The 20,851-nt window shown below is 41.6% G+C and overlaps 1 protein-coding gene across 1 annotated transcript in view; it reads right to left on the bottom strand.

The window, feature by feature from the left end:
- Window positions 1–20,851, bottom strand: part of efnb1 (ephrin B1) — a 62,373-nt gene that overhangs the window by 27,533 nt on the left and 13,989 nt on the right. Inside the window, exon 2 of the mRNA XM_004073539.4 lies at window positions 10,014–10,291. Coding sequence (XP_004073587.1) covers window positions 10,014–10,291 — 278 coding nt within the window. The remainder of the gene's footprint in view (window positions 1–10,013; window positions 10,292–20,851) is intronic.

The raw sequence follows: 20,851 nt of genomic DNA, 5'->3' as shown, positions 1-20,851 counted from the left end.
TGGGGCAGAAACGGATGGTTTTGAGGAGCGAAGACGAGGGGTTAACGCGGCGAGGAAGGGAGCAAGAGAAGCCTCGCAAGCGGGATCAAATATTCTAATAAGATAAACAGGGAGCACAGCTGAGGAGGGATGAGTATCTGCATTTGGAGCACGCTAATTGAGATGAATACATGAATATATCAGCTTCATCTCGCTCCGTCGTAACCAATGGTTACCGTACACTTGTGTAGACATGTGAGCAGCCCTCTCCAAGGCAGGGACCTAGTGCCCTCCCCAACAAACCCCCTCCACTCTAAACAAACTCCCCTGTAATAAACGAAAGGCAATAACCGGCGACAATAACGCTGTGCCTGCTAACCCTCAACGAGCGAAATATCCAAAGGAGAAGCAGCAAAGCCAGCCTGGATAGATTTGCAAAGCAAGCAAAAAGGCATATATTACTCTGGCGCGCTAATAAACACCGGGCCATATTCACTCACAGGGGGGTTAAAGCTCCTTATCAGGGGCCAGGCTGCTCCACTGCTAACCTGACCTGTTGGCCAGGTTTACTTTGAAAATGAAATCCTTTAAGGCTTACTGATTAGCAGCTTTAAACTCAAATCAGTAACGTAAATAACCCGTACCATAAAATCTTTGTGATTTGGAAGATGACTTAATGGCAAAAAGAAAAAAAAAAGAGACAGACAACTGGAAATAAGAAAAAAGTCTTAAGCTGCACCTCATTTCTTTAGGACGGTGTTTCCAGGGAGCCAGACTTTTCTGGTTATCTTTCAAAGTGGGCTTGAGCAACAAATCTCCGGGTTTTCTGAGGGTTTTTTTCAGGATTTTTCTCCGGACAGCAGCTGCTTTTTCACTCATTTTCAGTCCAGTCCTTTGACATGACCGTTTTCAAAGGAATGTGGTTTTCATTTGTTAAGCCAATTTACGCTTTAACTATGAATCATCGGGGCATTAAAAAGAACTTAAAGGGGTTCTGTCCGTATATACATCTTGTTTTAAACACTATTTTTTCCTCTAGCTTCCTCATATCACTTTGGGAATCTTTAAAAGAAATATTTTATTCTTGAGTTGTATGCTATGTTTTATTATGCATCAAAGCAAAACCATTTTTTTATTCTTTAATACTTTGTCTGTTAGTGTAAAGTGGCTTAACAAGCAAAAACTTCTTTGAAAATGGTCCTACTTGATGTAGAATGTGCTTTTAAACCGCTTTTTCTGTGTTTTTTAAGTTCACCGCATGAAAGACACTATCTGATACTCCTAATAAATTAGATCATTCAAATTACATATTTTCCAGAGTGTTTGTTATTCGTTTTCATCCATTTTAAAACAGAAGATTAAGTAGAGCCAAGGGGAACATAAATACTCATTAAATGCCACGTCAGGGCTTTTTAATGTCCACAATCTGACAGTTGTGCCATAAAATGAAAACATCCTTTTGTTCCTCTCTCATAATAAGCACATGAGAGAGTCTATAAACGATGCTAAAGGGAAGTCCTGGACAGCTTCCATCGCTTTTTAATTAAAATCTTTCAATGTGATTTTACTGATGGGTGTTCCCAGATGTTAACTGTTAGCAGTCCTCCACAAAAACTAATTTAAGTGATTTACAAATGTATGTTTTTGCACCCCTGTAATCTAGAAATCAATGGGTCTTCGATCTGACAACAGACAGCTGCTTTTTTTTTATATGTGGTTAGAATTTGATCATGATCATTTTCAAAGACTTGACATTTAACACTTTTTTTCTAATCCGAGTACTTTTATTAAATCAAGCTGCCTCTATCAGTGTTTAGCTGCACACAAGACTTTGTTTGCATGCATGACTGTGAGTTTTATATTTTTTAAATTGTGCGTTATTGCAGCGAGTTTCTGTGTGGGAGCATTTGAAGGAAGAGCCCTTTATAATGAAGTTAACTATCTGTAGGTTCTGTGGGGTGGGGGGAAAGCCCTTGCTGCAATAAAACAAAAGGTTTACAACCGGCTTTATAACCTTAATCCGATCCGTAGAACGGGTCACATGCAGCATGTCGGATATCATCTCAGGTTTGTTTGTTTTTGAAACTGGGTCATATCCCAATGATTCAGGAAATGAGCACAGCCTTTCCTATTACCCAAAAAAAAAAAATGCTTATCATTTCCTCCTTGTTTCTCAAATAAACAGCCAAATTCCAGATGGGTTCACCCAAAAAAAGCAAACAGAAAAAAACAACTATCTAGAATAAACTCAGTGTTTGTTGTGACTGGACATTATTATGTTCACTGAGATGAAAAAGTGTATGCTTCCCCGTGGCAGTACTCTGACGGGGGAAACCGGCACGTGTCAGGGTCCACGATGGTACGGCGCTATTGAGAGTGACAGCTGTCGGGAGGGATCAGGCTAACCCTGCAGGAAATTAGGGGGGAAAAAAAGAGGTGCATCTCGACATGCTGCCTCTGTTTACAGCTCTGTGGCTTTAACCTTATGAGAAACTGAGATTTATCGCCCAGCAGACCACAGAAAAGCAATCAGCGAGCAGCCATGCCACATTATTTCAATAAGAGATGATGAGAAAATGGGGGGACTTTTTTTTCTTTTTTTAGTGATGTGCCAGCACTTAGAAGGACAAAAAAAATAAGAAGAACATCAGTCGGTCTACTTTAAAGACTCACTCTGATGGAAATTGGTGTTTTTAACATGTTCTTGTAGCATTTTTCTGATTTTAGAGGACATGTATAAAGAAAATTAAGCATCAAATTGCGTTTCTGAGTATTTTTTTATTTAAATCATGGTGAATAAGGAGCAGACGAAAACATTGTGATGTAGAAAATTTGCTCTGGGCGGGCTACAAGCTCCACTTCTCTGCTCCATTCTGATGAATCCACTTGCAAACAGATCCATTTATGTCCACATTCTTCTCACCTGGCATGTGGCAGAAAAACTGTACACCTAGACAGTTCCGATATTGCTTGCCATTTTTTTGCAACAGTAATGTGAAGTTGGGGCTGTGAGGGACTGTAAGCTAATGGGAGAATGTGTTAGCAGATGGATGATGGGAAATGGGGGCGGGCTTACTCTGCACCAACAATCCCACCTACAACTCAGAGGTGAATTTCTAGTGAACTCCTTAAACTATGTCCTTGAAAATGACAGGTTTTTGGATTTTGGCTGTGGTTTGTAAAATGATCTTTTATTTAATTTACCTTCATTTGCTAACAATTGGGTCCTTTTTTAGGCACTTTCCTTTTCAATTTCTGTTAAGCATCGTTTGCTGTGTCTGGATCATTGTCAAGAGTTTTTATATTACTATTTTCCTCTCATAAAATGACACATTAGAGCTGCAGTGGAATTAATAGTTCTTCTGTCAAATGAGTATCCACCGCTGTTGACATTTTACCCCATCCGCCCGTGTGTTGTTTCCATTAAGGACAAAAGAGGGAAGAAAACGTCTTTTCTGAAGAGATGTTTACATCTTGTAATGGAAAAGCACTCAGAAAAATTGGTAATCTCGCATGCATCTTAATATCCTAATCATTTACTTTATCCTGGGATCAGCATTTGCTCTGAAAAGTTAAACCTTTTTCTCGTGACTAAATAAAAAATAATTCCTGCATGTATTTGTGTAAGAGTATACACATTCCTTTCTCCCTCTGTTGCTCATTTTGCCCATTACATTTTCCTTTCCTTAAAAGCCACCTGCGTAAAATCAGCCCTCTACTCACTCTAACCACTAAACACAGCGCAGCCATTTCCCTCACAAACAGCTCATTCGATATCCTTTGTTTAGACAAAGCAATGAAATATAACCAGTTTGTTCACTATTGCACCAGACGGGCTCAAAGGTGTATGTATACATACATGTGTGTGTATACTCTAGGGGCAGGGGGTGCTGATGGACAGCACAAGCTGGCGCTGGTCTGGGGTTTAGATCAGTGCCAGGTTATCATTACTGACCCCCCCTGTGGTGTTTCCATGACCCCTGGGCTGTGCATTTTAACCTTTAACCCCCTTGCAACTCCTGTCAAAGCTGGGACGGGATGGACGGGACCGTGTGGACGGGATTCACAGACACGCATTCACCCCATTTGCTGCTTTCTTTTTTTCACCCCCTCACACATTTTGTTGCTTATTCAGCCTGGATGGAGCAGGAGTGAGGGTTGTAGGTGGATGGGGGGGCCGATAGAGGGAAAGACTAACAGAGCCGGAGGCCAAGGGTTGGACTGAAGAAAGGCTCCAGGAAGGATTCAGAGGAATGTCCGCTTCCTATGCATCTTCCTCTCATCTCACATAGTGTGTCTGCTACGTCCAACCGTTAATCAGCACAGATAAGCCTGGTCTTTATAGGCAGAGCAGATTTACACCGCTCCGCTGGCTGGCTGGACTACATTCCCAGCAGAGACGCCGGGATAATGCACTGACATCTTCTTGGGGAAGGATAAGCTGGCGTAACGGGGCCTTGACGTACACTCTGTGGACATTATGAGCTGTGCATTTAAGCTGCGTTTCCAGTCCACATCTCAGGGTCCCTCTTTGAGGAAAAAAAAAATTGCCGCACACAATGCTCACAAACCACACAAGGCTATTATCTAAATGATAGATGAAGTGTGTTATGGTGAATGCACAGGCTGCAGCACAACAGATAAAAGAGGCTCTTCCCACTGCAAAGAACAACAACATTAACATAATACCGAGACAAATGCTACATCCGATTACTGCTGACGCGCCAGCGTTACTGTATATGAGCCTAATAATGATCCACCATCAAGCTGGATCCTGTGAGACAAGCCTCCCCGGTTGAGGGTACCCAACTGGCTCTCATTATGAGTTTACAGTCGGAAACTGTACAGAAAGACTTTCAAGTTTTCTAGTTGTTTGCATAAAAAAACACATCAGCAAGACTGCTGTTAGACCAAAGAGACACCACAAGAGTGTTGTAGAAAAATGAATTCATCCTGAAGCAAAAGATGATGCTTTCGCTCTAATCCTGAATCCGACTGCAGCGTGCCCACGCACATGTCATGAATAAAGTTAGTTAAAATATTTATGATGTAATCAGGAGACAATATGTGAAACAGCCACGACCCAGGAAATCTTTGAAAAAGATGCCAAATGCGCTCGAGGTGTTTTCTAAAAGCATGTGGCTTCAATGTAACACAGGAACCGCTTCCTAAAAGCCCACATGACATGTTGCCAAAGAAACCAGCACCTTGAAAATTGTCACTTGATAACATCACAAGCTTCATGCTTCCCTGCAGCCTGGAAGAGTTTACAAAAACTGATGGGGCCGATACAGATCAAAAGAAAAACTTACGTGGGATGGCATTCTGAGTGGATTTTCCATTGAAATGAGGAGCGTACAACATTTTTGCAGCTTTCTGTCTTATGAAGCATTTCAAAATATTATTGTTTCAATAACCACACTTGGGAACAGCGCTCAATGTGCATGATCTTAATTGAGCGACATTGAATGCAACAATTTTACACGATGTGCCTCATTTTTGGAAATGAGCCCATATTTCCTCACAGATTGTGGAGCTCTTATCGATTTCTCTCTGTGCCAGCTGCTCTTGCGTAACGCAGCTCACTGCCTATGAATCCAGACGCCGCTTTTCTAATTTCAGGATCATCTCTAATAATTGCACTGATTTGGGGAGCAATCAATTACACCGATGTGGCAGAGGACCCTGACTGGCAGTTTTCCAGAAACAAAAAGTCAAAAAGTCAGGTCTCTCTGAATTAAACAGCAGGCTATGCAGTTTCATTAGGATGAAGTATGCAGTGTCACAACAACAATTTTGCCTTATGAAGCAAGTGCCACCATTCTACAGAATCTCATTAAAAAGAAAATTCAACATCACATTAGTCTGTGTCTCTGTGTGCAGTCTCTGTGGCACCACTGGGCTGCTTTTTTCACCTCGAAAGATCAAAATCTTTTAAACTGATTACAGAAGTGAAACATATACACGGTTTTCCAAGGAATAAGAATCGGCGCAATAAATCTGCGATGTTTTTGAACGATGTAATAAACTGGTTCATGTCTGTACTGGGTGCAGAAAAAAAAAAAAAAAGACTTTTCTCTGTGGCGACCTTCTCTGATGTGTCAGATAAGGAAACATTTCTGTCCGAACTCACACAATTTCCCCCACATCTGTGGAGAGAGCTTTCCTGATGTTGAACCGCTGGAGTCTTGTTTTCTGAACTCAGACTTGTAAGAACTTTGTTGTGGATTTTCTTGAAGTGGTATTTAAAAAAAGAAAAAGAAAAAAAAAACAGCAGCAAACACTGACAAATTTCAGTGAATGGAGCACAGAAGTCTACTTGCGAGAATCTCAAGTTTGCTGTTTTTTCATCCATTTTAAACAGTAACTGAAAGTATTAATCACATGAAGAGCTCTGCTGACTCAGATACCATCTCAGATGACTAGTTTAGTTGTGTTTTGGTTCACTTTTTGGATTTAAATCATTTTTAAGACCTACTCTCATGAAAATTGGGTTTTAACATGTTCTTGTGGCATTTTCTCATAATGGGGGACATCTATAAAGAAAATTAAGCTTAAAATTACGTTTCTGAGTATTTCTTTAACCAAATTAATATGAATCGGGAGCAGACAAAAAAATGCAGTTGGAAAAAGCTTGTAGCATGGACACAGGGGCTACAGTCAGCAGGCCACAAGCTCCCTCCTCCCTTCATCCCGATGCTTCCACAGACAAATAGATCCTTCTTTTCCCTTGTCTGAGCTGGCATCTGGCTCTAAAAACTGTACACTTGGATAGCACCGATATTGCTCGCCATTTTTGTTGCACTGTTAATGGGAGGTTGGGCTTGTGAGGGGCTGTAAGCTAGCGTGAGAGCTTGTAAAGAGCTGGATGATGGGAAATGGAGGAAGGCTTACTTTACGCCAACAGTCCTACCACATGTCCTAGAAAATGACACAGATTTTATGATTATGGCCAAAAATAGCTAACTCATAATTACCAGACCACTGGGAATAACTTTACAATAGATCGAAAGAAAATAGAAGTGGAACTTTAAGAAGTTTAATGTCGTCATCCAACAAAACTGCTGTCTAATTATTATTATAATTATTTTTGATACATTTTTGATTAGAAGTAATCGTGATTTTAAAAGTTGTTTCTTTAAACTCTAAAAATACTTAAAACAAATTACATTACTCAAAAATGCAATAAATTAAATTAGATCAGTTCATTCCATCTGGTTTGTCTAAGAAATCGCCTCAGTTCTGTGATGAAATGCACATTTTATTACCTTTAATTAACCAGATAAAAGCATGCTTGAGTTCAGAATTATTGCCTCTGCTCTGTAAATGCTAGTTCAATCTGTTTCTAACAAAGACCTTGGTCAAAGAAGAAGTAGATCCCCTGTTTTCTTTGGGAGTTTGAGCTGGGAGGTTTCGAAGAGAAAGATGCCAAGTCTCTGCTCAGGCTGGTGGGAGCAGAAACTTGAGAGCTGGAGCAGTTTGATGTCAAGTTTTAGATCATCGTCCAAATATTTCCAAACTCTGATATCTGATTTTAGGTGTGAGAAGTCAGCAAAAAAGGAGGGACATTGAGTTTGAAACTTAGATATTTCTAAAATCTCATTAATCCACAATGTTTCGTTTTCTTGCAAGTTCAACGTGACTCCTATTAAACACCAGTGTTTTAATATCTTCAATAAAGTTTTATTAATATTATATGTATTTATGCTGACAGTGGCCTATAGAGATCCCAGAGTTCTCAGAGTAACACGATTATCCAAAGTTTCAGATAAACAATCTCCAGGAACCGCTGAATCCAGAAAAAGTGGAGATGCAGGTGAGTCAAAGAGTCCTGCAGGGCTTCTGAGTGCTTCCCACCCATCCATCTGTAAACACGCTTGCCTAATAGCTCAGCATTTGTAGGAGTTAAACGAAAAAAATCACTTTGGAGCAAAGCTCCGCTATCTGACTGGTGTGAACAGCAGTTTATCTTTTGCTGCTCCGTCAGGGATAAAACGGTTCTGTCTACATCCTGATGAGCAGAATCGCTAAGTTTGCAGCAGAGCAGCTGAGTAAAATAGTGAATGTCTCAGTGGGGAACATTTGTTGGATGCTTCAGCTGCAGAGCCTCAAAGGACTAGCTCATCTGACACCCACTGCTGACCCTCGTACCGTCATTCCAGGCAGGATGACATTATCCCTGCTGTGACAGAGTAGCGGCCAGCAGCCAATGCAGGGCTAAAACCCCCCGTGGAGACATGAATTCCACCCCCAACCTCCTGTTGAGCCTGACTCCATTTCTAATGTTCAGACTAAGGGGAATGTAAATGAAAAGCCTATGGACAAGGAGCCAAAACCTGCCCGGGAACCAGACTGGGCTGTGGTTTCAGACTTTCCTGCCACTCCAGCTCCTCCCATTGAACCTGTGGTCTTCACTGCAGCACTAGAGGGTTTGAGCAGAAACCTGACTGAAACAGAGCCAGCACCCAGTCCGTTCGCAGACTCGGCTGCGGTTTCAGCTTTTCCTGCTCCCCTGACTCCTCCCGTTAAACCTGTGGTCTCTGCTGTGGTTTCACCTCCTCCAGCTCCTTATACACTACCCACCCAAAATCCTGACAGCACCGCTATCCACGACAAGGAGCTTACACACAAAAAAGTGCAGCTAAGGGAAGCTTCTGCATTAATCGTAGAGTTACCAGCTCCTCAAGTGACCACCTCTTGATCCTGTGGGCATTTTTGTTGAGCTAAGTGGTTCTTTCAACCTGAGATGCATATCAGAAGACAAGACACAGAGTGACTGTCATATAAAAAAAAAAAGGGTTTGAACTCAGCCGCAATTTGGTGTCAAACAACTTCAAACTTCTATGTAAAGTTTGACAAGCAACTGTAAAACTTCTTACATTTGACAAAACTTTGAATCTATTTAACTGCAAACGGAACCCCAAAATGTTGCCGCAGGTTCTAGTTTGTTCTCTTTCAAAACTGCAGATGCCAACTGTGGTCATTATTAAACAATTGATGTTTTGAAATTTATCAAACAGATTTTTTTAATGCTCAGTAAGTGCAGCAAAACAACAGAAAGGATTAAACTTAAAATTACGACAGTTGAGTTTGTGTTTTTTTTTTTCTAAAACAAAAGCTCAAACATTGACCCAAAAAAAGTAAATTAAAATTTCATTATTACCGGTAGTTTTTTGGTGGATTTGTGAATATTTTCAAGTGAAAAGTTCAATAAAATAATGTTTAAAAGTTTGTGACCTTTGGCTCTCCCTAAACACTGGTACTGTAATTTAGAAAGTTTTTAAAGGTATTTTAAAATCATTTATATGATTTAAATACATTAAAGTTAATTAAAAACTATTAATAAAAACATATATTTTGTTTTCTAAAAAAATAAGGTCTAGCATGACAGTGTTAGTCATACAAGCATCACTTATGATTGGCATAGATACATTTTTGTTTTGTGCATTTTTTATTATCAATCTTTAATGATAAATATTGATCAATATTATTGTCAAGATCAGTTTTTGTTGTGTTTTATGTTTTTTACCTTTAGATAGTTATTATTTTTCTATTTAATTATATATTACATTTGTCTTTAACTGTTTTTTATTATGCTCAGCTTTAATGTACAGTGCTTTTTTTCAATTTTTATTTGTATTAAAGTACTTTATAAATAATGATGATAATGATAATTTGAATTATTTGCAAACTGTATGTGGTTTTTGTTTTGTTTTAATTTCTACACAACGTTTTTTCACTAATTAAGAAACAACATTTTGAAAAATAGGTTGCTGGTTTGCAATGAAACCGAGTGCCTGAAAGCCTCCACAGCTAACACCACTCTGCCTTAAGCAATGCACCTCCAGCTGTTGCTTTGGGTCTGCATCAGCTGCCATTAAATCTCAGTTTTGCCGTGAAGCTCCTGAGGGTGACTGCGTGTGACTGAATGTGAAACAGAGATTATTACCCAGAGTGTTCGGCAGTCTGCTGCGGTTGAGTGAACATTATGAAGCACAATATCAACAGTAAATCGTCTTTCCTGTCAAACTTACAGGTGATGTAGTAGTTGAGTTTCCTCCTGAACTCCAAGCCCATGTAGTTTGGACTGAACTCCTGGAATTTGATAGTGAATTTGATGTCCTTCTCAGGCTTGTTGCAGTTGACCAGTACATTTGGATCGAGTACAGTACTGCAGCTCTCCGCCTGCTCTCTCTTCACCAGGTACAGCTTGTAGTACTCATAATCTCTTCCTTGGTCCGCTTTGGGACAGATGATGTCCAGTTTGTCTCCGATGTCAGGGTAGATCACTAAGCCTTTTCCGGCAAGAAACCTGGCAGACGAGAGAAAGAAGTATTGGTTACCACTTCATAAAAAACAGTTTATACAGTCTTAATACTTTGAGCTGTGGGAGTTATTGGTTTAGCTTTGTCTGACAAGGCCTTTCCAGAAGTCGCGTTACATGTTGCAGCTTGACGCAGCTCGGAATTAGCCAACAGAGCATTCCACATAAATCCTCTGAAGTTTTCCCTCATACTTGGACACGAATCAAAGCATACCTAAAGTTTACCAAAAAAAAAATGAAACAAGATGGCCCAACTCAAAATGGCTCCCACAGATGGGATTAGAAACAAAAAAAGGATTTCTGATGCCAGTGCTGCAGCCGATTTTGAAGATTAAGGACGATTTTGGAGGAGGACAGCGGGCGGAGGATGATGACCTTCCGCCCGGCCTGAGCATCTACCAGGTAATAAAGATAATTGATGTGACTTTACAATACCTCTCCTCTCACTACAAGATCAGTTTGTTGATCTCCTTTATTACCAAAAAAGGGGAGGACGTGAGAAGAGTGTGTGATGTTGTGTATGTTCCTGCATTTCTCCTTGTGTGTTTATGCGTGCTGGTCGGTCAGCAAATGAGCTGAGGTTGCAATCCTGTGGGAGAGGTGGGGGGCAGATGGGCTGAATCATTGTTCTGGACTTGTTTGAAGCTTAAAATGTCAACATGGTTCAGCTCTGCTGTCCCAGTTAGCCAAGCATTAACCCAGACAGCCGGACTGACCACGGGTGTGTTTATGCACTGGCGCGTATGTGCATGTGTGTGTGCGTGTGTGTGTTGTGATTGCAGACTGTGAGCACAGCAGCAGGGCTATCTGCTAGATCTGCCCATGCCAGCGGATTTAGGCTGGATTTAGCAACGCGCGATGCATTTGTTGTTCTTCCTGATCCCTCACGTTTTAACAAGACATCAGCAACCGGGGGCCCTCGCTAGCTCCCTCTGTCTCTCTCTCTCTCAGAGAGTAATCTCACCTTATCTGCTGTCCCTCATTTCATCATCACACACATCATTTCACCACTAAATGACTGACTCTTCGGTGAAAAGAGGGCAGTCATGGGTTCTGAGAGGGACTGATAGAGGAGCGAGGCAGTGCAAGCGGGGGGAGTGCAATCGCAGGTCATCTTACAAAGTTAAACACTGGCAAATAGCCAATATTTTCAAAATGAGACTATAAGGAGTCATATTTTCTCGTGATAACCAAAGTTTAGATCTTTTCTTTCTTAATATAAAAAAATAAAAGCCAAATAAAATGTTTAAAAACACACTCTGATCATCTTTTGAGCTATTTTAAAAGTATTCCCACTGGTAATTTAATTATGATTAAGCCGGTTTTAGCAAATGTTAACAATCAATCAACTTAATTGATGATTTGATTTGTATTCCTACGATCCAACTAGTTCAATCTTTTCAAAGCAACTTTTTAATCAAATCGACCTATGTCATTATCAAATCGCTTCAATTTAAAATAAATCGATTATATCGATACTGGAAAATACTATTTGAATTGAGGTGCAGTGGGTTTATTTTACTAAAACGTACATGTGACGGCAGCAAAAAATGATGAAGCCATTATTACAGTCCAATGTGTGGAAAAAAGAAGGAAATACAAGGATTCTGTAAAACTCCACCTGCGCTGTTCAGTACCCAAGTATTTATCTCTGAGTCCCACTGGTTGAATTTTTGGCTGGATTAGTTTTAGGTCTGTGAATTGAAATGAAATAGATCGTTCTAAATGAAAAAAATATTGACTACGAATCATATCAGCAACTACAAATTATGAAATGAATCAAATTATTGGTAAAATGAATTGTTACACCTATAGTTTTTAGCTAAAAAAATTAAATTAAAAAACCTGTGTTGTTTTCAAGGACATAGTTTCTGCACAGATGAAGTAATTCATTAGAAATTTGCCTATGAGTTGTGGGTGGGACCATTGCCGCTGAGCAAGTTAGGAGCTTTCCAGCAGTACAGTTTTGATCCAGATGTCAGCTTGGACGAAGACAATGAGGTTAGACATGGATTTAGTCGTCTACAAGATGCATTAGAATAGAGCGAAGCAGGGAGTTTGTGGCCCGCCCTGTGTGTTTTTTACAACACAAACTAACTCTTTTTCAAACCTAATTCACAACAATTTGAATAAAGAAATACTAAGGAAAGAAATTTAGAGCTTCATTTTCTTTATATATGTCTTCCATTGTCAGAAAAAGATGACCCACAACATGATTTTCATTAAAAGTGATTCTTTAAAATCCTTTTTGCAACTCTTCTTTTCAGTTATAGTTATTTTGTGCAACAGTTGGAGTGGGGTGAGACGTTATTTCTCAACTATTGTCTGATGATGGAGTTGAGGGGAGGGGGGGAGTCGCATTAATTCAAGGGGCGATAAGACAGAGGACACGGGGTTTCCTTTGTCCTACATCTCTCAATGATTTGCCAGTGTTCGGCGGTCGCCCTCTCTAGTGTGCATGTGAGCAGACATATGATTTACACAGAGCTGCGCGAGCGTGCACACACACCACGTCAGGGTGCACGTGCATGTGTCTATGAAGACACAGACACAATCAGTCTCTAATTGGATCTACAAGATGCATCAGTGAGGCATAAACAAGTTTCCATGGCAACATTAGGCTTTGTTAGTGACCGCCCCCCTTCTTTCCCCCCCATCTCCCCCCCCCCCCACTCTCCACTTCAACTCTGCGATCTCATTCCATTCTGCTTCATCCTTTCCTCTTATTCATCTCTTCAACGTTTCCCTCAATCTTTTTTTCCTGTCAACCCTTCAATCCTTCTTCTGACTCACACAGAAATATAAAAAACAGAAACTGAGGTAAAACTGAGGCAAAACCAGGCAAACGTGCAAGGAGACTTTGCCTAGTGCACTGTTTATATAAGGTAATTGTTGTTAAAATATGAAAAACTTTAAAAGCTTAAAAAACACAATGAGTACTCCAGCACGCTTCTGTATTACAACATACTTACTACATTATCATAGTAAGTCTCAGCAATTTAGATTAATAATTGAGATTTCCAAAACCGTAATACCTTAATATCCCAGAAGGATTTATCACAAGCCGGCCTCTGTCATTGATTCAATTTTAGGAGCAGGTCTTATAGTTGGTGGTTAGATAGCTATCCTAAGTGAATTCTCTTGCTTCTGTTTCCCAGCCTTTGTTAACTGTCCTCTATAATGAGGCTCTGGCTGCTGTGGAGGTCTGGAAGCGCCATCGCAGATGGGAAAGAAGCAACATAAAAGAAATAGGGCAGCAATTAGTGTTTAGCCCAGTTTAAAAGCCCTCCACTTGGCAAGCAGCAGCCCAGCTCCAGTCCAGGATGTGAAACTAAACTGGTGGGCTGGGACTTTGTCTCCTGTTTGTCTCTCTGTTGGCTTAATCAGCACCACTCCGGTTTTACACACAGCCACGCAATGGAGAGGAGGAGGCGAGTGACTGAAGATTATTGTACTTTTGAAGAGGTCGAAAGGGAAAAACTGGGGGAAAAGGGAGGTTGAATTGCATCTTTCATTCATGTTGTCTGGGGACTTTTTAGGACCTGTTGATGAAAGAAGTTGGAGAGCACAGAGGAAGAGCTGTGCAGATGCAAATAATGCTCCTGGGAAATGACCCCGAACGTGAGGGAGCCTTTATCCCCTCTCATGTCAAACGAGGTGGATCTGCCTGAACCTAACAAAATAAAGAGAATCGTTTTCAAAACAGCCAAATGAGTTTGGTTTTGTTTCATCTGGATGGCTCAATCCTGTAAAGAGCTTATGCAAACAGGCCTACGCCACAGCACAGCAGAGAACAGAAGAGAAAACAATGAAAAGAGACCAGAACTCCCTTCTTCTCCTTTTTACATTCCACTGGTGAATATGAGCACATGATCTCACAGATGCAAGCCCACAAACCCCCCACCCCGGGTCTCCCGTACTCTGTCACACTCGTACATGGATGTGGGAGTACACAAAAGCACTGTGGGGTGCATCCTGGACCTTCCCAGCCCAACTTCCCAGCCACCCTTATTCAAGCACTCTGCCCTCACCGACTTTCATATAAAACGCTGCCCACACTAAGGCCCACTCAAAGCCCCTAACAGAGCCTCGGTCCGCCCCCTTCCCCCTCACGCTCTGCACCCCCATCCAGCCAGCTCAGGCCTCAGCCCTCAGCACTGCACTGGCAGTCATTGTTGGATGAATGGACCTGAGACACTGGATCTGAGGGAGGAGGAGGAGGGATCATATCAAGACAATACAGTTTAAATTGTATTCCCTCCTCTTTATATGGCATTCATCTAGTCCAGCAGAACATTCCCAGATCCAGGTCTTTTCCATGTCTCATACTGCAACCGGCCAGTCAATCCCTCAACTTGTCCCTAAGACCTTAAGAATGCAAAAACATTTGAGCGTATCCTGCAAAAACAAGCTAACGCCCACACACTCTACATGTGGTCCTCAATGCAACAGGTACTTAATTCACTCTGATATCTGAAGGGTATTTATCACACCAGGCAAAATGTTCCTAAATCTATCATTACTTCAGCTAAATTATCCACAAAACAAGCTGTTTCCCCATATTACAGGAGATGACTCTTTCCATAAGGTAGATATTTATGGTAATTTGAATCAATATGCCAGGGGTCAACTGAGCAGATAGATTTTATGCTTTCTAGTAAAGCACAACACTAATTCATCCACATGGCAGGGTTACACTGAAGTCAGCAAAGAACACAAAGCATGCTATGCAATGGCCATTGTACTCCAGCTCTTGTGTAAGGTGAATAGCAGCAGGGATTTAAAACTGACTAACTTGCCTGAAGCAGCCACTGTTAGGTCTAATCATAAGGCATGAATGTAAGCTGTTCTCAATCAAGTCAGTAATTTTAAAATGAAAGCCCAATAGCAGAGGGTGTGTGAGCCTTAAAACCGCTTTTCAGATCCATCAAGACCAAGCCACAAAGGCTCACAATGGAAACATTCAAGCGAGAAACTCTGAAATGGCTTCGCTCTTGATGTGTGGTTAATATCTTCACAGCCGACGCCGTCGGACCGTTTCATACCGGCAAAGGCACATATCACCCAACTGCTGGGACGTTCCACTCTGCTCCAGAGAAATGTGCCGTAACATGGTGGACTCCGACCGTCTCCATCTCCGGAGATGGTGGGTCAGTCACCGGTCTGGATTTGTAGCCTGTGGCCAAGCTTGCATACATTGCTGGCTTCTGTCAGGCTGTCGCGGGGGCAGATGCTATTTAGGAGGCCCAACTATAAACACACAAGCATAAACACAAGCCCCGCAGCATACACTCACCGATTTCCTCAGATGTCAAACACGGTAAACAAGTGGCCTCAGTGCTGGAGAAGGCCACACACACACACATAGACAGTCCCACCGACAAACAAAGGCATCCTGAAATTAAGCAAAACAAGCTCCATCTGGCTCCTGAATTGTTTAGCAAAGCAGGAAGGATTTGACCCTTAATATAGAATTGGAAGACAAACCAGGGTATTGGAAAAATTAAACCGAAGACACAATGTTTTTTAACCGAGGAAGGACAGAATCGACAACTTGCTGTAAAATAGAAACCTAAGCACTTCCCCCTCAGCCTGTCCCCGTTAAAGAAACAAATGATAATGTCAGAGGCAGGAAAAGTCAGACAGAGTTTCTTGAATTTAACTTTGAGAAGAGCTGCTTCTGTACGTGTGAACACAGACGCCCTCTCGCTCTCACAGACTAACACACTCTGGCCTCTGACAGCTCAGTCAACAGGCTGGCATGCAGAGCAGATCAGATTTAGTGTGACTCAAGACAGTTGCACACAGGCGAGTTATAACACAGGCACGACACACACCTCTCGTGTTCCTCAAATAAGCTTAGTACGCTCGCCTTCTATCACTGTCACATGATGGGTTGGCCTCACACAATCTGTGAGTGTAATGAGCTAACGAGATGACGTCCAGATGGCCTTGCCACGAGGAGGACAGAAGTGGACGATGCTACAAGACGAACAAGCTGAAGAGGACTGTTGAGTGAGAGGAGTGTAAGGGAGTCATTAGGGAGGAGAAAGAGCATAATCTGTTTCTTCTTATGGCCTCTGTGGTTTCTGTCAGTGCCGTGCCCATCCCTCTTAAAGAGCAGTGGAGTTTGAGCGAGCAAAGAGTGTATGTGGTTGTGATTGAACGTCATCCACCATATCACTGACAGCAGGAGAAAGCCCAGACTGTGGCTCTTTGGGTCTCCACTTATTCATCCAGAAGCCTGAGCTCTTCCAGCTGGACGACTCCGCGAAGGAGAAGAGAGGTGAGGAAAGGAGAATAAAGGAGACGATTCAAAATTGCGACAAATTTAACATGAGTTCTGATATTTGTCTGTGACTCAAACCCACTCTACCCTCCTCCACCTCTGGTTCCTCCTCTGACCACAGCATATCACGCTCACACACTCACAAACACACCCAGCCAGCTGCCTTCCATCACCGAGGCGCAGCCACAGATGGGCCCTGCATGCTTCGTAAAGATCTCTCCACAGGCCTCGTCCAGTCACAGCCAAACCCGCCTGGCCCGGACCCACTGTATGTGTGAGTGTGTTTGCAGTACATGTGTGCATACAGGCCAGAGAGGGCGAGTGTTGCAGCGCCAAGCACCCCCAGTCACAGCCAAAGCTGTGATGAGGAGGGCCCTACAGAAAAGAATCCCTCAAGACCGAGAACAGTCAGGACGGGATGGACCACGGTGCAGGAGCAAAGACTCAGGAACCCCCCCCCAATGAAATATTGCGCCATCATATACACGCAGCATTGTTTTCTACTTGGCAGGGTGAAAGACGGAGCAAAATTAAAGGAAACTAAAAAATAATGTTTTTTTCAAACCCACACAGCTTGTCCAAGTAGTGACCAGAGGCCATTTTCTACCCTGCGTCTCCATCCCTTTGAAAGCCTTTAAAAAATAACCTCCTTTAATTTTGGTGTTTATTCAAACTGGTTTACAAACACTGAAAAGCTCACAAACAATCCCTCATACATTTTATTTATGGCAATTCTGTCGTAATTACATAAAATTAGTCACACGCCCTTTTACAGCAGTGGCCCCTCCCATCCCAGCATTGCCCGACACAGTTAACTTTAGTTTGAACAATAAGGCAACGTGAGCCGCTGAAGATGAGAGACAGGATACACTTTGGAGCTTAAGTCGGCTAAATCTTTAACTGCATGCTTGAAGGGAGTCAGATGTCGAGCTTGCCAGTGGAGGAGGTGTCACCGCCTGGCTCAGCAGTTTTATTTAACACCAACACATCTGGGAATCAAATCAGCCCCGGACTGGAAAAAAGAAGAGGATCTTCAAAACAAACCTGACACCCATTGCTAATGAGGATTTTCTAAAAGGGAATTTGTCTGACATTTGGAACATTTTCATTAGTTGCTGTTTTTTTTAGGAAAATAAATCAATTTTTGTCTTTCTGTGAATTCAAAATGAGACCAAACCAAGCAACTGTTTACTTGGCATACTCAACTTCACTTAGCTTGGCTTAAATGAGCATTTGGAATTAAATCAGGGCAGACTTTGTTCTTTCTCCAAACCGAGTTTATCTGTTTAGCTTGTAGATTTATTTTCGTACCATTTAGCTACGTTCCTTATTCAGTGTGAAGTTATAGGATCTGCTAAGTGCATTTGTGCATTTTTTCCCCCAAAGCCAAATAAGAGCAATTTCTCTTATTTCCATCTTAATCTAGCTAACAGACTTGTTTACCGTTCCCTAATAAAACTATTATAAAATGAAATCAGTTAAAAATGTGCATCCTATGCCAAACTAAATACAATATTTTAGCCTTCCAGAGTGCATATCATATTCTCTCTCAGAATGTAGAAAATTAACTGCTTCTAGTTCAAATTTTACTGCAAAACTTTACAACCCAAATGGAGCCGAGTCTATATTTTATAAGCCTGTATGTTGTTAACAGGTGTTAATATGGCACAGTCAGACAATCTGGAAAGACACCAAAGCCTTCTTGGAAGAACAAAGGGAAGACTTGGTGCACAAAAAGCAAATCAATCAATCTCTGCCGGAGCACGTCTGGCTTTGACAGCACAGCTCTGAACCCCAAACGTAAAAGCTAGCGCGCTGCAAAGTTCAAAATACTTTCATTGTCCATCTGTCACTACGAAAGACAATTGCATGGGGAAGGGAGGGAAAATACACAATATTTATCTTGTGTCCCTTCCCGCCTGACTCGCTCTTTTTTAATGTATTCCTGCTATTGTGAGGAACACAGAGAGATGGATGGGTAGGGGAGTCCGGTAGGTGATATGTGTCTGCTACAAGCACAGCGCAGTCACTCACACAATTCCACAGTGCTCAATCTCAAAAAACAGCAATATTTCATTCACAAATGTATTTTTTTATTCTTTTTATTTATTTTTGTGGCATTCCTGCTTATATTTTTTCATCTGTAATGTTGAAGAAACGACTTCCTGAGGGAAACTGGGAAAGTCAAAGAGCTGATGACATGTCACTCCATGAACCCTTTCTTTCTTTTAAACAGGCAACAATGTTGACTGTCTGACGCAGACTGCTTCTATCACATTCTCTTTCTTCTTCTTACAGACACTCAGAGCCTTGCATCTCCCAACAAGTGCTTGTCCAACTGCATGGCACACTGTGCTGTAAAATGAGACCAAAAGTGTCTGCCTCTCACATAATCAGAATGCTGCATTTCAAGGCAGGAAAATATTAATCATATCATGTCAGGAAAATTAGTATCATTATAATGACTGGCCTTCACATCACTTACGAACCCACTCAGATAAAAATTATGCTTTTGGGAGTTCATTCATTCATTCATTCATCTTCTTCCGTTTAGTCCCTTACGGGGTCACGGGGCTGCCGGAGCCTATCCTGGCCACTTACGGGCGTAGGCAGGGGACACCCTGGACAGGTCACCAGTCTGTCACAGGGCACTTTTGGTGTTTTTAACATAATTTGTGGCATTTTTTTTGAAGGCATATATTAAGAAGAAAAATTTCTTGTGAATAAGATGCAGATAAAAAAAAGATGTTTGTAAAAGAGCGTATACTACTTGTGATGTAAAAATATGCAGGGTGGTGCACAAGTTCCCTGCACCGCTCTATTCTGATGCATCCACTCGACTAGATCGACTAGATCTAGAGCAGGCATGTCCAAACTCTGGGCCATGTGTGTGTGTGTGTGTGTGTGTGGGCAGGGGGGGTAATTTCACATGGCCCGCAATTTTCTTTTATAAAATCAATAATATGCTTTCCCCAGCACTTTCTAAAAAAGTGTGTACGATTTCTTGATTGTGGCTGGCTAAATTACATTTTCACTTTCACCGTTTAGAGACACTGCCAGATGAGACAGGCTATCTACAACAAGCTAACTGGGAATAAACTGTGCAAAAAATTGACTGATTTTGGTCAAAATATATTTAGATGTGTTTGTTCTATGAGAAGAAATGAAAAGTATGTCATTGCAATAAAATGTTAATTAATATGTTAATTTAATTGTATTGCTATTAAAGTAATTCAAAGAATCTCAGGCTTAATTGTTGGCGCTCACACATTTCCATCATCAAATCTGGCCCTCTTTGCAAAAGGTTTGGACACCCCTGATCTAGAGCGTCTAGATTTGGGTTGTGAGGGGCTGCAAACTAGCGGAAAACGTAGAGCTATAAGTAATGGGGAAGGGGAAAGGGGGCGGGGTTGCTCTGTGGCAACAGAACCACTCACAACTAAGAGGCAAATTCCTAATGAACTCCTGCCACTCTGCAGAAGCTTTGTCCTAGAAAATGACCCCGTTTTTTTTCTTTTTTGGAAAATGGCAAAGTCATAAATAAAAGACCACAGGGAACGCTTTTACAGAAGATCAAAAGGTGATCGGAGTGCAACTTAAGCAATCACAGTAAAAAAACGCACCATTGGTCTGAGGGATGTGGACACTTTCCTTATAATTTTCGTTTTTCCATTTTGCTTGCAGCGATAAAAGTTGGAAAAGAAATATGTGCAAATATGTTACATATTCGTAAAATAAAGTTTAAACAGTCACTCCTCTGTAGCCATACCTGCTCACTGAGCATGCCCATACCTGGGCCTCACAAATGCCTGTTGTGACTGGTCATGCGCTGCAATATGAGGAGTATGTACGACCTGAGGAATTATCCGGTGTTCGAACAGGGACATATCCACGCCTGGGTGCTCAAACACACAAACACACACACACCAGCAGGATGTGCATGCACGTTATACACACACACGCGTTATTTTAAAGCCAACAGTAGCGAAACAAGAGAAGATAGGCCTCCCTGTGTACAAGTGACAGAGTGAATTACATGCAGGGCTAAAATGCTGGCTTCCTGTCTCTCAGAACAGCACTGGATGGCTTTCAGATGGATTTTGCAGAGTCTTGTGCAAACATTGAGTCAATATTGGGGTAATGGCCAATCGTGGAGGATGAACAATTCAGAAGTGATTTTAGGGGGAAATGTGTGTTTAGGGCACTTTACACTCCAATCTTGTCAGTCAGTCGTCAGAAGCTTGGCACACAGCCAGCAC

Source organism: Oryzias latipes, chromosome 10 (genome assembly GCF_002234675.1).
Source record: "Oryzias latipes chromosome 10, ASM223467v1".
NCBI lineage: Eukaryota > Metazoa > Chordata > Actinopteri > Beloniformes > Adrianichthyidae > Oryzias > Oryzias latipes.
This window is presented reverse-complemented; position numbering and strand designations above follow the sequence as displayed.